This window comes from Thermobia domestica, chromosome 4 (assembly GCF_964235325.1).
Source record: "Thermobia domestica chromosome 4, izTheDome1.hap1.1, whole genome shotgun sequence".
In the NCBI taxonomy this organism is placed as follows: Eukaryota; Metazoa; Arthropoda; class Insecta; order Zygentoma; family Lepismatidae; genus Thermobia; species Thermobia domestica.
The window spans coordinates 228,367,384-228,383,179 of NC_137457.1; the positions used below are offsets into that span (position 1 = coordinate 228,367,384).

General features: G+C 35.5%; 1 protein-coding gene across 1 annotated transcript; it reads right to left on the reverse strand.

Moving 5' to 3' along the window:
* Positions 1–14,632: 14,632 nt before the first annotated feature.
* On the reverse strand, positions 14,633–15,478 carry LOC145683046 (uncharacterized). Its single transcript, XM_081754405.1, has one exon. The coding sequence runs from the start codon at positions 15,476–15,478 to the stop codon at positions 14,633–14,635; it is 846 nt and encodes a 281-aa protein (XP_081610531.1).
* Between the last annotated feature and the right edge of the window lie 318 nt (positions 15,479–15,796).

Below are 15,796 nucleotides of genomic sequence, written 5' to 3' on the forward strand. Positions count from 1 at the left end.
AGTTCTTAAATTTTCTGAAATAAAATTCTTTCCAGATATTACAAACAAGACATCAATCTTCTAATTGATCATAAATTCAACAACCTCACCTCAATTGGAGGACTGGAAAATGGGTAATAATGAAAAAGTAGGGCATCTTTATGAATTAATTTAAAATTTTCGGGAAAATTTTCATCACTGCCTCTAAAGCTTCTGATTTAGAATAAGAAAAATACCGCAGAGGTCAATAAACGTTTGTTAATTCTTTTTTGTATAGGCCATAATCAAAGCCTGCATGTTTGAGAACGAATAAACATGAAATTATATTTGAAATATTCAAAACGCTGTCTTGATTAAGAAATGTCTCATCAAGAATCGGACAAATGAATATTCGACCTCAAATAGTGAACATCATTTATAAAGTATAAAATAAAATTTTGCAGTAATTCTGCAGAGCTATTTTGGTTGCTTCTCAGTCACCTGTTGTTTCTGAGTTTCTGGGTATTACTGGGTCTCCGGGTTCGTTCAGACGGCGAATCAGACTGAGTCTGAGAAGCGAGACCCAGACCCGGATGACTAAGATAAAAGTCGGGACCCAAGTGGCCCATGTTCCATTCCATCATCGCCATATGCATGATCGAATAGTCCGATTTTTCAGTAATGCTTTAATTCAGCAACACTTTTGGTTGCTTTCTGGATAATTTTTACTTTCCAGTAACGATAAGAGAGAAGACAACATGGTGACTGTAATGGATGTGAATGAGTATAATAGAATTGGCGGAATGAAAATGTTTTTAAATGGAAAATCCTCGAGAAAACTACGGCTATAGTGCTTTCCACCACAAATTTGGATTGGCGGGATGAAACCAGGGGCGCCTCACACTGAGGTGATCACTCTACCAGTGACCCATCGTATCGTCCTCAAAACGGCAAAGATTGAATTGAAATTGGAAGAGATTACTTATCTTACTAAAATCTTATGATCTCAGTCTCTAAGTGTGCATATGGCTGGAAAATGTACAGATTCTTATACGAACAATACTCGAACAAAGACAAGACTTGGAAATACAAAAGTAAAGAGTAAAACATTTATTTTAGTTTGTCTTTCGATAGTAATTGCACAAATTTAACATGTGTCCTCAAACGAACACATACAGTGTACAAAAGGACTACGCTAAAAAGAGCCAATTAAAAAAGTTTATGAGGCTAAGTATACTTCGAGAAATGAATGTATTTCATTCATTGTCAATTGCGAGTAATCTTAGGAAGATTAATAAATTAACTGATAATGTTTTAGGATACAAATAATCGTGCTTCAGGAAATTTCCGACATATAATTAATATCGTTTTTATAAATAAAGATAACAAGCAAGTGTCAGGAATCCTTGGTTTAGTTTTATTTATTTATTTAAATATTTTTACATAATTTTATAAGATCAGTATAGTGGTGTAAAGACAAAATAACTCGAAGATTTATGCGCTCAGCGGTGAGCAGTTTATCCAATTCAACCCAGTCCATCTACATGAGTTTTATTGATACAGTAATAAGACATTGAAACAATATTGTATTTCCCATCAACAACACGCGGGAAATACAATAAAGTTGTTTTCATAGTATGTAGCTGCATTTGCTCGCTCGAATATCGTATTGATTGTATTTATCAAATTTGCAACCGATTTTTTTTAATATCTCAGTTTCAGAGTTACATAAATATTCTAGATTATTCATAGATGTTCCTGAGAAACCTTGTAGTGGTTAGTATTTGTTTCCCCATATAATGTGTAACAGAAAGCTGCGTATGAATGCATAGTTATATTTGGTATTTGTGTGTGTTTGGTGTTCAGAGATAAACTCACAGGACGGTCGTCTCCAGTGTCTACCTCTCTTCAGAAGATTGTTATCCCTCCCCTCAAGGAGAGTGAAACGAATTGGAGGGAGAAACGGAATTAGAGACTTGGAAAGAAAACAGATGTGAAAGAAAGCGGGGAAAAATTGTGGGTTCGGTAAGCTGAAGATGTCCATGTATTATAATACCCAGAATAACAAAAACATTTTGCACAAATTAAGTTGGTTCACAACAATGATTGGTTTACAAACAACAATGGAAAGAATAAATTGTAGTCAAATTTTCATCTAAATAACTTGGTCCTGTACTAAATGACAGAATTTCAGAGACCTAGAACAAGCGATAACGGGAGAGGCATTAATTCCTCTACAACAATTAAAAGCTTACAACAATTGAAAGAACAAAATATCGAAGATAATTACCTTATGAATCATACATTACATCACTGTATACTAAATGCGGAAATTTCAGAATCTTAGAATAAACGACAACGGGAAAAGCAATGGGTTCCTCTGCAACAATCATAAGCTTACAACAGTGGAAAGAACAAAATGTAAAATTTTCGCCTTGAGGTTGATATATTATTTCATTCTGTACTCAGTGACAGAATTTAATTGTCCTTGTGCAAACGATAACGGGAAAGGAATCAGATTTCTCCACAACAATTAAAAGGTTACAACAATGGAAACGAAAATACATAATACAATTTTCGTCTTAATATTCATACATTATTACATTCTTTGCTAAATGCCAGAATTTCCAAGTCCTAGAATAAGCAGTAACGCGAGAAGCATTGGATTCATCCCCAACAATGGAAAGAACATTTTTTTAATGCCAACTTGTGATTCATGCATTATATCACGCTATACTAAATGCCAGAATTACAGTGTCCAAAACAAATAACGGGAGAGGCATAGGATTTCTCTGCAACAATTAAAAACTTGCAACAATGGAAAGAAAAAATTTCGAAAAATTGTCACCTTGGAACCTATAGATTACATTATGATGTACTAAACACCAGAATTCTATAGTCCTAGAACAAATGGTATGGGGAGAGGCATTGAGTTCCTTTGCAACAACTAGTTGAACTAAACACTGAACGAGTCAAAAATTCGAAAATCTACACGGAAAAATTGCTGCGTATAGTCATTATCTTGAAACAGACTGACAGTGAAGAACATAATTTAGTATTTGTAAAAGTCATTAATAATTTTTGTAAATATTAATTTACATTGGAAAGATAGGACGATAGCAACTCCATCTCTTATCACAGAAACAAACTTTTTCTGTCTTTAAACTATCCTTAAGAGGCCCTATTTAGAATTTGAGAAACTGTGGATGGTGGTTCTTATCAACCTAAAGGAAGTCACGCATACACAATCAAAAAGTGCATATTTCCTCAATTTTCAATGAGTGACGGATATACCCTACAGGGTGTAATTCTCAGGTATGCTCTCAACATTGTTTTCAGTTATACCGTGATTTCAAGGTTCATCCAAAGGAGGCAAGACATAAACTTTGACAACGATGTACATCCAATACTTCGGACGGAAGTCGGAAGTATTAGGAATCGATAGCACCACGGATTTTATGTTCGAAATAACATGGGTTGCGTGCGACGTATTTCGTCACGGTATATTTCACGTATTTTCATTCATGTGGTTCGGATTCCACGTTAATCAGTAGGTCCACGTCTCATATAGCCTCGCTGCTGAACGGGACGTTAAACTCAAAATCAACTCAACGTATTTTCATTTATAAAGGTGAAAGTAAGAATCGCAGCACGTGTTTTCCCGAATACAAGAGGTCATCCTGCTGACGGTCCTCAATACTTCCGACATCTCACCATGGATTCCGTGTTCACTGCTGTCAACCCTTACCGTTTGCCTACTTTGAACCAATCACAAAGTCAGAGCATGTCTCAAATTTTAGTTTACCGCATGTCTGGGAATTACATCCTGCAGGGAATACTCTGTACACCCATTGAAGGTACATGAAATATGTATTTTTGGATTGTGAATGCTTGACTCTCTTTACACAGCTAAGGACCACCATTCACAGTTTCTTGAATTCGAAATAGAGCCTCTTAAAATTTAACTTTTTCGTGATTTTGGGTAGTCCTTGCTGTAAAACTAAGTACTTTACCCCATAAGTTCATATGAACTTTTTCTCCTATTTCGATGTAAGGAATCTTCTCTTACAGTTTGTCGGTATAGTTCAATAACACCCTGTATCTATCTATCTATCTATCTATCTATCTATCTATCTATCTATATCTATCTATCTATCTATCTATCTATCTATCTATCTATCTATCTATCTATCTATCTATATCTATATCTATATCTATATATATATATATATATATATATATATATATATATATATATATATATATATATATATATATATATATATATATATATATATATGGCGTTAATGTACTATACCGACAAACTGTAAGGGTTTATTCCTCTAGAGGTATATAGATTAGATAGATATAGATATATAATTACTCTGCTTTTCTATTGCAACTAACATAAGAATATGCTATTTTAAATTGCAGAACGTCGGTGGAAACTGCTGGTTTCATAATGGCACAGTTTCCAAAAATGAGATTTAAACGAGATGTTGTGTTTGGGGACATGGAAATGCTTGGTAAGACATCTGTTTAAGCTTCTGTGAAGTTTAAGCATCAATCAGTTTGAAAGATAAAATCCTTTGAAAATAAAAATAATAGCTATTTGACTACTTGAAAATTCTTTGTGTTAGGGGAATGAATTTTATTAATATTTTCTATCACAGGGCTTTAAGACATTTCTTATCACTCCCCACTGGTACTGTTTTGTGCACTTCGGATATTCAGTATTAACAATTATATTAGAATTAAGCACTATTTTGATCTAGTTTTAAGTTTTCGTGCCCTTCAATACACACAAGAAAGGGAATTTACATCAACTAATTTTATTAATCAGAATTATCAGGAAGTACCAGCTCAATCTTTCTCTTGTTTGATATTTGTTTTACTATAGTATTAATTTTCTCTTTTAGTTGGTTGTTTATTCGAGACTATATACCTAATTAGGTATTTGCTGGTTCTTATTCTTGTGACCACCTTTTGATCCGAGCACTTCGGTTTTCGTCTGCTACTGGCAAAGGACTCGCTGAAGATCCCAGCGCTTTTTAAAGACAGTGTATCCAATTCAGCAACTTTTCTTCCAAGTCATCTTACGTTCGCTATTAATTATCATATGAGTTTTCGAAAACTTATATGTTTGTGACACAACAATTTGTAAATAGATTACGGATATTATTGATTAACCTTCTATTATTAAAAATAATAAATACGTAAATTAAGGGGATTGTTGCCTCGCCATTTTCTTTTTTCTTTTCCGTAATTAAAGCATATTTTCTAATATTTATAGTTGCAAATAAGAAGGTACATAATATTATGATTTTTGTAATTGATTTTTTAAAATGTGCTAAATAATTGCAAGATAATAATTAATAATTTAACTTTTTACTTTGAAGCCCAACGAAGGAAATTCAATGAACCAACCCTGCAAATAATGACTAAGTTACTCTTTCTCTATAGGATAAAATAATTTACAAAGCATCATTTACACACAGTCAATATTTAATTGAATTAATATAAATTTTAGGGGATCAAGGAATTAAAATGAAATATAGTGTGATTGTTCGTAAATGAAGCTTTGCAAATTATTTTATCGTATACAGGAAAAGTAATTAATCGTTTTCTGCAAGGTGGGTGCTTTGAATTTCCTTCCTTGGGCCGAAAAGTAAAAACTTTAATTAGTGATTAATTATTAATTATCTTGTATTTAATTAGCATGTTTTAAAAATTTTCAATTACAAAATTAATATGTTTGTTTATACTCAACTATAAATACTAGAAAACGGGTTTTAATTCAGGGAGGACAGGGAGGGGCATTTCCCCCCTGAGTTTGAGATTTATATAGATTTTATCAATAAAATAGTAATGTCAGTGAAAAACGCGAAATTTTACTTATATCAAGGGGTCTTTCCCCCCCCCCCAAACCAAATCTGAAATGCCGCTACGCTTTTAATTACGGACAAAGAGAAAATCAAAATGGCATGGCAAAAATCCCTTTAAGCTGCTCAGTGTTGTCAATTCCATTTCCATGGGTGTCAGCGGACTTGCTCTTTCGAAGTTTGTACAAGTCTGTACAATTACGGTATACTTAGTAAATCTGCTCAAGAATACCCTTCGTGTAGTAAGCTTGTTAGAAAACAAATTTTACAGAAAATAGAACGCTGAAGGAAATGTGTTCCTTATTTTGTTTGGACGCTTTTTTTTTTTTTTTTTTAGCACAAGGCTTTGCATATCCGTCTGTTTACAAACATGATTGTCTCAATATCCACTACTGAGAAAAACATTGGTTGAATTTTCGTTCAGCACATTCGAAAATACTAAGAGCTCAGACAAATTTAGAGCACTTATTGTCAGCGTCTTTTCAAATTACGACGAAGAAGTTAAGATTATTTAACTTTTCGGAGGCATATGTGGTTTAAAAGGGTGCACAATGAATGACACAAGATAATTCCATTGACTGAGTGAGTAAAACCTAATGCATTATGTCCTGGCGCGTGATTTAATTCCATGATCTCCCGAGTGCTAAGCCAAGGCTATACCAGCTGAAAATGAAAGTGTTTAGGATTTTACGTCCTTTTTCAACAGCGGGGCTATATAGAGATGTGGACCTACAGATTAAAGTGGGCTCCGAACCACTCCATTGAAGGTGAGCTTCCGGCGGGAATCGATCCCGCGACCACTCGGGGGAGCCCGCTATACCAGCGGAGCAACGAAAAATTAATTTGTACTCCATTTATAGTTTCATTATTAGTATGCACCTGGACTTTCCATGCGTTTTTTTTCCCCTCTTTGCACTTGTTTTCAGCATATAAGGGATTTTGTCGTGAAAAATGTTCTTGTTATTTTTCTGCAGAACTTTTCGCACTTTATAAAGAAACCTTTTGCTCCCAAATCCACTGTTATCCACAGGATGAATAGTGTCTTCGTATTCACGCTCTTATCATTTTATACAAAATAACTTAAATCTAATAAACCTACTTATCTATTTTCTAAATTTAAATTTCTTGGAGATACTTATTGGCTAATACCCACTTCAAAGGAAATACCACCTTGCTGTTCAAGTCTTATTATTTATATCAAGTCCTTTTGGCTATGAAACGTCAACACGATGTTTCACAGCACAAGCTTTATATATGAAAGAGACGTATTTCTTTAATTATTTTCTCTTTTCCTCTTTATATAGTTTTACATCTATAACATGTTTTCTTGTTTCTCTTATGTTTCCATTCTCCCCTGGTGAAAAATCATTGTTTACTTTGAGAATGAATTTGTAAAATTAAAAAAAAAAAAAAAAAAAGAAATGTGGAAATTGTTGAGTGAAAGAAAATGTCATTCCGTAACTCTGCCATTTTTAAATAAGGAAATAAAATAACTCATCTAAGGGAACCCCCGTTACTTCAAAGCACTCGCCTTCGGTGCACGTAGTAGAGGTCTGCACGGGTCGGAATTTTTAGCCCAGGCTCGGCCCGGCTCGTGAGTTTATAACGTGAGGTCCGACCCGAGTCCGAAATATGTTTTAGCACTTAGGCTCGAGCTCATGTGGTAATCAAATGAGCCCGAAATAAACCCGAATTACATAAACTTTATAATTTACTAAAAATTATATTTTTTTAATTTACAGCAATTAGAAGTTTAATTTTGCAGATCTGCTTTAATAGTTCTTAAGAAAGAATGGTCCAAACGTCCAATAAATATCGTTGTACAGTACATTTACAAAGTTAGGCCCCAAAAGGAATGAGAAATATGATTGTATATTTAAAAATTTACGGCCCGGGCGGCCCCGAAGTGATATATGCTTTGTAGGCCTGAGTCCGGCCCGCGGATTGCACTTTACCCTGTAAGTCCAGTCTCTATATAGTCTCGCTGTTGGGTAAAGACGTCTAAAAACCTAACAAACGAATTTTCCCTTAGAGTGTATTCCCTCGTGGCATGCTTATCACGAGAATTGCTGTCTTATAAAGAATTTGCTATATGAATTTCATTTAGCGCTATGAGAGTAATAAACTTACCGTTAGCGTTGTTTTCAAATTTTGGAATTGATGATACGATTCCAAATGGCTAAGAACAGTAGAATTGTATCTTTTCTTGTATTCATTTGGGGCTGCCACAGTTCGATTCATTGGTCATAGATACGAGGATCTCAAGAAGAGGAGTAAGCAACACTACAACTCAACCACCCCCAGTGAGAGAATGACAACCTTTGTTGCCAAACGTCAACGATCGCTGAAGAGCCACTCTTCTGTCCTATTGCCTCGTTACTTTGCGTATATCCGTGGAAAATATTTAGTAATATTTATGTAAATATATCAATTGTACTGTATATATACATTATTTATTGTTTTTAGTGCGGAAGTTCTATTTGTAGAGTTTAAGTTATTGTCGTGAGTGTGTCGTCTCAAGATTTGATGTGTGTGTGTGTGCGTTCGTGTTTGTGTTTCATTCCCCTTTTATGCTTCTTGTATATAGTATTGTTTTTGGTAAATAGTTAATTATAAATAATGGAACCATCAACATCTGTGCAGTCACCCGAATGTTACAGGATTGGAGGGAGAAAAAAGCTTATTCTTAAAAGTGGAGAGCCACAAATTATTTTTAACGTTTATTCGTATTTCCACTCACAAGAACAGGAAGGGGGAAGAAAAGCTTCCGTACGGGAGACTGTGGATAAAACTGCTGCGGCCACTCTCGTTGCGAAATCTACTGTATATGATATAAGAAAGCAGCATTTATTGAACAACGATAGATTAGAGACCCCACGCAAAGACAGAAAAAGTGAAAAGCGAATGACACGTGTCGACTAGGCCTGTATCCAGGGAGATCTATTGGGGCGCCCCCCTAAATTTTCGCTGGCCACCTAAAATTTTCACGGTAGGCTTGCAAATGAACTATAATATGGTTAGATCGGACACCCTTAACTTCGGTCGGCCCCCCCTACATTTTTGGGCTGGCTACCGGCCTGGTGTCGACATTTATGACAATTATACCCGGGAAACTATAACGCGGAAAGTACATGAATTTCTCAGGGGAATTTAGGGTGGATATATTATTATTATTATTATTATTATTATTATTATTATTATTATTATTATTATTATTATTATTATTATTATTTGGAGAGAAAGAGAGTAACATAACACATCTTTATTTAGATCGCAAAACCATAGATTCTTAAAACCTCTTGATATTATTACACACCTGGAGCCATCCCCTCAAATATCAAACATTATCTTTCTGAATATTTGTAATCACTCGCAGTGGTAATGGCTGAGGTAGTTCAGCTGCATTATTCTTACCAGTTACTGTAATATGAACGTGCAATATATATATATATTTGTAACTTTGGGCGGAAAATTAAATCAGGTGAAATATTTATGCCCTTTTCAATTACTCATGACGCGATCCGAGTCTACCCCATTCCTTCTGGACACCGCTCTTTCCCCCGATGTCTGATTCCCATATACTGACTGTAGTGGTCTGATTGCCATATACACTTTACGTATTATAAATTGACTTTTATACGGGTATACCCAAAAAGGTGCTTTATTTATTCGTTTGTTCTTGCTCTCAGAACCAAAATTAATTCTCCTTATAGCGTCTCATTTTGCGTAACTGAATTAAATTTTTTATCGAACATTACATAGCATTTCATAAGAAAAGTACCTGCACTTTTCTATAAAGTGGGTCTCAAATCATTGCGCTCAATAAATTACAGTTGAATCGAACTCGATGACTATGCACAGCAGAGCCTCAGCCAGGTCGCCCTCGCTCTCCCTCGCACGAGTAACTACACGAATTGTCTAATTCTGTGTTTATGACGAAGTGACAACGCAGCAAGTTGTCGAGTCGGTGAAGAGGAGCGGCATCGAGGCACGAAGTGCTCTGATGAAAAGGTGGAATCCAGTATAGATCCGGCAAAAGATCTATTCACTTCTATAGATATTTTCAATGAGAATATTTTTTACTTTAAACGTGGAATAATCTCGAATCAACTTGAAATTATTCTCTTTTTACTCTTATAGATATCTGTCAATAGAATGGATGAAACATTTTTTTTAAAAAATGTTGCTGAAGTAATGAGAGAGTAAAACATATCCACCTTTTCGTGATGAGATCTTATCACTTAAATTATAAACATAATTTTCAGTTGAGAATTTCTTATACAATTGTCGAGTTCTGATGATTATTCTAATCATACCTTACTCGTATTTTCGGACGTCCTATCAAAATGATAATCAATTAACTCTATGGCCTATGGAACCCGGAGGTTCAATGCAAGGTTCACAAAAGCTCTCCACTGACTTCTATCCTTAGCTAACTGCATCCAATTTCTACTTTGTATTCCAATCTCTGCGAGATCCATCTTAATATTATCCTTCCATCTGCGGCTAGGTCTTCCTAATGGTCGTTTTCCGATTGGTCTTCCAGTCAAGACTTTGAAAGCATTTCTACTTTCTTCCATTCTAGCTACATGACCCGCCCACCTAACCCTCCTAGACTTGACGACCGTAACAATGTTGGGTAAACCATATAAATTATGTAGTTTCTCGTTATGAAGTTTCCGCCAGTCCCCATTCCGGTTCCTCTTGGGTCCGAATATTCGTCCCAGGATCTCGTTCTCAAATACTTTCAGTCTATGTTCTTCCCTCATGTTAATATTGATTTTAGATATTTGAAACTATCCACTCTATCAAAAAGTATTATTTAATATTTTAACACATCTATAATTTGCTGTATTACGGTCCCGACGCACTTCCCGTATCTGATAAAATGCCTTCCAAAATGCTATATTTATATAATCACTCAAACATATCTTATCAACACTCTGAGCCTAAAGAGATTAATTACACGCAGAAGTAAAGTTTTAAAATGTCATCGTATTAGCGTTTGAATTTGCCATAATTATTGATTAGGTCCTTCAAATTTGCCAAATCTGTGTGGTCTGTTTGTGCCGGTGAAAACATCTAAGAAACTCAACGACACAAAATCTGTCTTTTTTAATACTAACATTTATCCTAGCGTATTACCGCACAATATTTTCCTTCTCTTCCTCTCCCTGAGTTTCGTCCGTTTCGTCTGTGATATTTTATGTAAATGAATAACAAAAATACAATTTCGTAGTTCTGTGCTCAACATTTTAGAAGATTGGTGAAAAAAGCCTAATATTCCAATCTTAGAGTTTTAATATCAGAAATCCGGTTTAATCTGGAGCAAGTAGGACATTTATATAAATATTAAGGCTCTACACCTGACAATTTGATAGATCTAGCGAACAACAATAAAAAAGAAAAGAAAAGAAAAGAAAGAAACATTGAAGTTCCATAACCTTCCTTAGGAGCTGTGTTTTGCAAAGCCACTCTTATCTGCAGTCAAAGTGCAAAAATGAAGGTATTCAAAATGTCAAGGTTCTATGCCTAATAGTTTCGAAGATTGAAAAAGTAATTCAATTCTCTTATTCTCCTTTTGGAGTCGTATTTCATAAACCTCCGTCTTGTTTATAACCTAGAGACCACAGAGAGTGTTTATATGAAATTTAAAAGTTCATTATCTGAAAGTTCCAGACAACTCTGGGCCATAAAAGCCCTCCTACCCAACCTTGTATTTAGCAATACTCCATCTTATTTGCAACCTATAGTGCCAGAATATTATTTAAACGAAATTTCAAGGTTCTATGCCTAATTGTTACGGTGATATATTGATGAGTAAATCTTGAGTGAGTCAGATTAATTTCATACCTGTTCCTTGTTAGAAGTTCCAGAAAGGAAGAAATAACACAAAAACCTATTTTTTGAACGAAAAGATTACATTTACAGAATGTATTTAAACCCCTTTCCTACAATATGGATACACATTACAAAGGAAGTTTAGTGGTAAAATCTTTACTGTCATCTTTTTCGATGTCCATCCCATCCCTTTTCCACATATAGGAGGAGACATAAATTTGAATTTAAACACTATTGACAGTGCGACTATTCACCTCACTCATCCAGAAACTTATGGATGGAACACTAATATATATTTTTTCTATTACAAGCGACTTTGGCGTGGAGGCCTAGCTTCCATTCCCGATGGAAGCTCATGCGCTCGAATCTGACATTAAGCTGTAGGTTCGAGTATCATATTGTCTTGGTGCTTAAAGAAGCTAAACTCTAATCCAACTTATTATTAGCATCCGTGTAATGTGGGTTCCTGCCACCACGGCATGACGCGTCCTCAGATTGTGGATCGAGGAGAAGGCCTCTAGATGTAGAGGTTAGCTCTGAATATACTGAATATGCAGTCGCGGCGAGACGACAAGGAGTGATCCTCTAGCATGGGGGTTTGGCGTGAAGCTAACAACCTCATCCTGTAAAAAAGGCACACGTTGAGATACATTCACAGAACCATCGGACCAAGACTGATAACTTGGAACGACCTCAGCAAAATAGAACGGGCATGAGATTTGGAACATATTAGAAGTATTTATAAGGCAGTTGTTTGAGGACCATCTGCTACTTGTACAGAAAATATTGTTTTATTTATCATAGATGCTGATTGATAATAAAGTGATTAAAGCTGTGTTGAAATTTGTACTTAAACTGCACTAAATTACAAGTATCTTCACCAATTCTACAAACACACATAAAACTAACTTCTGCCTTTGAAAGAGTCACAAAATAGATATACCACAACACTGGCGTATTAGCATGAATATTATAGGTTAATGTATCTTGAAATGTATATTAAACACTACTGTTTAATGAGTAAAAAGAAGCACACGGAAGGAACTACATCAGGTAGTTCATAATCGACTTGACCAACAACACTGCCATCTATCTGACAAACATAAATTTTGCTATGACGTAAGCAAAAACAATATATGATAATAATGCAATAAAAATGAAATATACAAACATTAAATGATTATCAAACATTCTCCCCCCGTTGGAATACAAAGTATCCAACCAAGCATAAATTATAAAAGAAAATTAACTGTTCACAGGGTCTTCATTCGGAAGAGGAACTTGCTTTGATAATGACCTCTTATAAGTCCCAGTCCTTGTACGAACTAATACTACACGCACTAATCCATCCTTGCCTTGAAATACTTCTTCCATAATTCCTAACTTCCAAGAAAGTGGAGGTAAGTTGTCTTCTTTCAATACGACGAGCGTTCCAGATTTAATATTGGGTTGAACTGATGTCCATTTTTGACGCTGCTGTAAACTATGAAGATAATCTTGTGACCATTTCTTCCAAATATGCTGTTAGTACCTCTGGATTCGTTGCCAATGACTTAAGCGATTTTCAACAGCGCTAGTTAAATCTGGTTCAGGAAAAGATGTAATAGGGCCACCAACTAAACAATAGCCAGGAGTAAGATAACTGAAATCTCGTACGAATCTGCTAAAGCTATGAGAGGGAGAGAATTAAGACAAGCTTCTATCTGACAGCGAAGCGTTAAGAATTCTTCTTATGTTAAAACGGCATTGCCAGCTACTCTTCGAAGATGATACTTCATAGATTTGACAGCACTCTCCCATACTCCACCAAATGAAGGACTGCACGGAGGGGAAAACTTCCATTCGAAATTTTCCTCTGCTGCAAAAGCCTGAATCCTGTTGCTGAATTCCTTTCCTTAGAATAGAAGATATAATTCTCTGAGCTCATTTTTCGCTCCCTGAAATGTCACTGGTGATTGTCAAGCATTTTCCTCTTCTGGATGGGAATCGACGAAGAGCCGCTATGAAAGCCTCTGATGTGAGATCAGTAACTAATTCCAAATGAATGTCTCTTGTAGACAGATATGTGACAACTGCGACGTATCATTTTTTTGTGTGTTCTTGCTTCTTGAAGAACCCAATTTAATGTGGAAAGGTCCAGCATAGTCAACGCCAATATGAGTAAATGCCTTACTTGGACGCACTCTTGTGGATGGCAATTGTCCCATTAATTTTTGTGCAACTGAGACCTTAAAACGGTAGCATGTATTGCAATGATGTATTACATGCTTTATAGTTTGTCGGATTTTAGGTACCCAATATCTTTCTCGAATTCAAGACATAAGCAATTGAGGAGCGGCGTGCATTAATCTCTTATGCTCATGTTCAATTAAAAGACGAGTGAAATGGCTTTTAGGATGTAAATTTTATGCTTATTATTGAATTCAAGATCATTATTTTCTAATCTACCACTTACTCAAACAATATTTTCCTTATCTAAAAAAGTATGCAATGTTCGCAACGAACTCTGCTTAGAAACTTGCTTCTCACGTTGAAGATCATTGATATCTTGGTGAAAGTATGACTGCTGTCTCATCCTAACACAGGTCTGTGTAGCATCTTGAATATCAAACGCTAAGAGTGATCCACAGTGTTTGTTTTTGGGATTTCTTGCGTTGTGAATAAATCTTTTACATAATGCTATGACTCCCAACAGTCGAGTGAGTTTCGAAAATCTTCAGAAAATTTCTTCAGTTTTAACTTGAGAGAGTAATGTATTAGTAAATGATTTTTGACATTCTTCTGGAATATCTTCAAAATCCTGAGTGTCGTCTAGCAACGAAGAAAGCCAATAAGTAGCTTCTAGCTCAACTAAAGTGTTCCATGCCACCAAAGTTGATTCTGCTGAATGACTTTAGAGTCATTCCTCTTGAAATGAGATCTGCGAGATTATCTCGCGATAGAACATGTTTTCAATCGCTTATATGTGTTAGTTCCTGAATCTGTGATCCATTGTTTGCTACAAATGGTTTCCAACGATGGGCTGGCGATGCTAGCCAAGCTAAAACTATTTGAGAATATGTCCACAGATGAATGCTAGATACTGTTAGTCTCAACGTTGCTAAAGTTTTGTTTATAAGTTTCGCAAGAAGAACTGCAGCATATAACTCTAATCTTGGCAAAGTATTCTTTTTAATAGGTGCAACCTTTGACTTTGAACATAACAGATGACTGACAGTGGAGCAGTTGGTATTAGTAAATCTAACATACACACAACAACCGTAAGCCTTTTCTGAGGAATCTGCAAAACCATGGATTTGAATTTCCTTAACGTTTCCTGGCACTAATACAAATCTTGGAATTTGAACATCACTGAGCAATGGCAGTTGCAAATAAATTTTGTTCCACTGATAAGTTAATCCCATGGGAAGAAGATCGTCCCATGCTATGTTTACTAACCATAACTGCTGAAGAAATAATTTATACTTAATAACTACTGGAGACAACCTTCCAGCAGGGTCAAATATTTTTGCAATGATACTAGCAACACTGCGTTTCGTAGTTTGTTGAGATGAATTCTTATTTACATTAACTAAGTTAACATTAATAAAAAATGTGTCAAGGGTGGGATTCCATGAAATTCCTAACGTCTTGATACCTTCCGTGTAAAAGTGAATAAGTCTCTGAGTTTCTTTTAACGTTTCAGGAATGGAGTTTAACACGGTGACGTCATTGGAGCACCATTTTCTCAAAACGAATCCTCCCCTTTGTAGTAACCTTGTCAAGTCACTATACATCTGAAGTGCCTTGAACACCATCAGATCCCCCTACATAATCGTCAATATAGAAATTACGTTCTAGTGCTTCACAAGCACCGGGAAAGTTAACTGCTTCATCTTGTCCTAACTGCCGCAAGCACCTTGTAGCAAGAAACGAACTTGAAGATAATCCATACGTTACTGTATCAAGACTGTAAACGAATATGGGATCATGATTAGATTTCCTCCATAAAATGGATTGAAGAGGTTGATCATTTGAATGCAAAGCTACTGCCCGATACATTTTAGCAATAACAGCAACAAGAGCCACTTGATGAGTGCGAAATCGAAGTACAATGGAAATTAAATCTTCTTGTA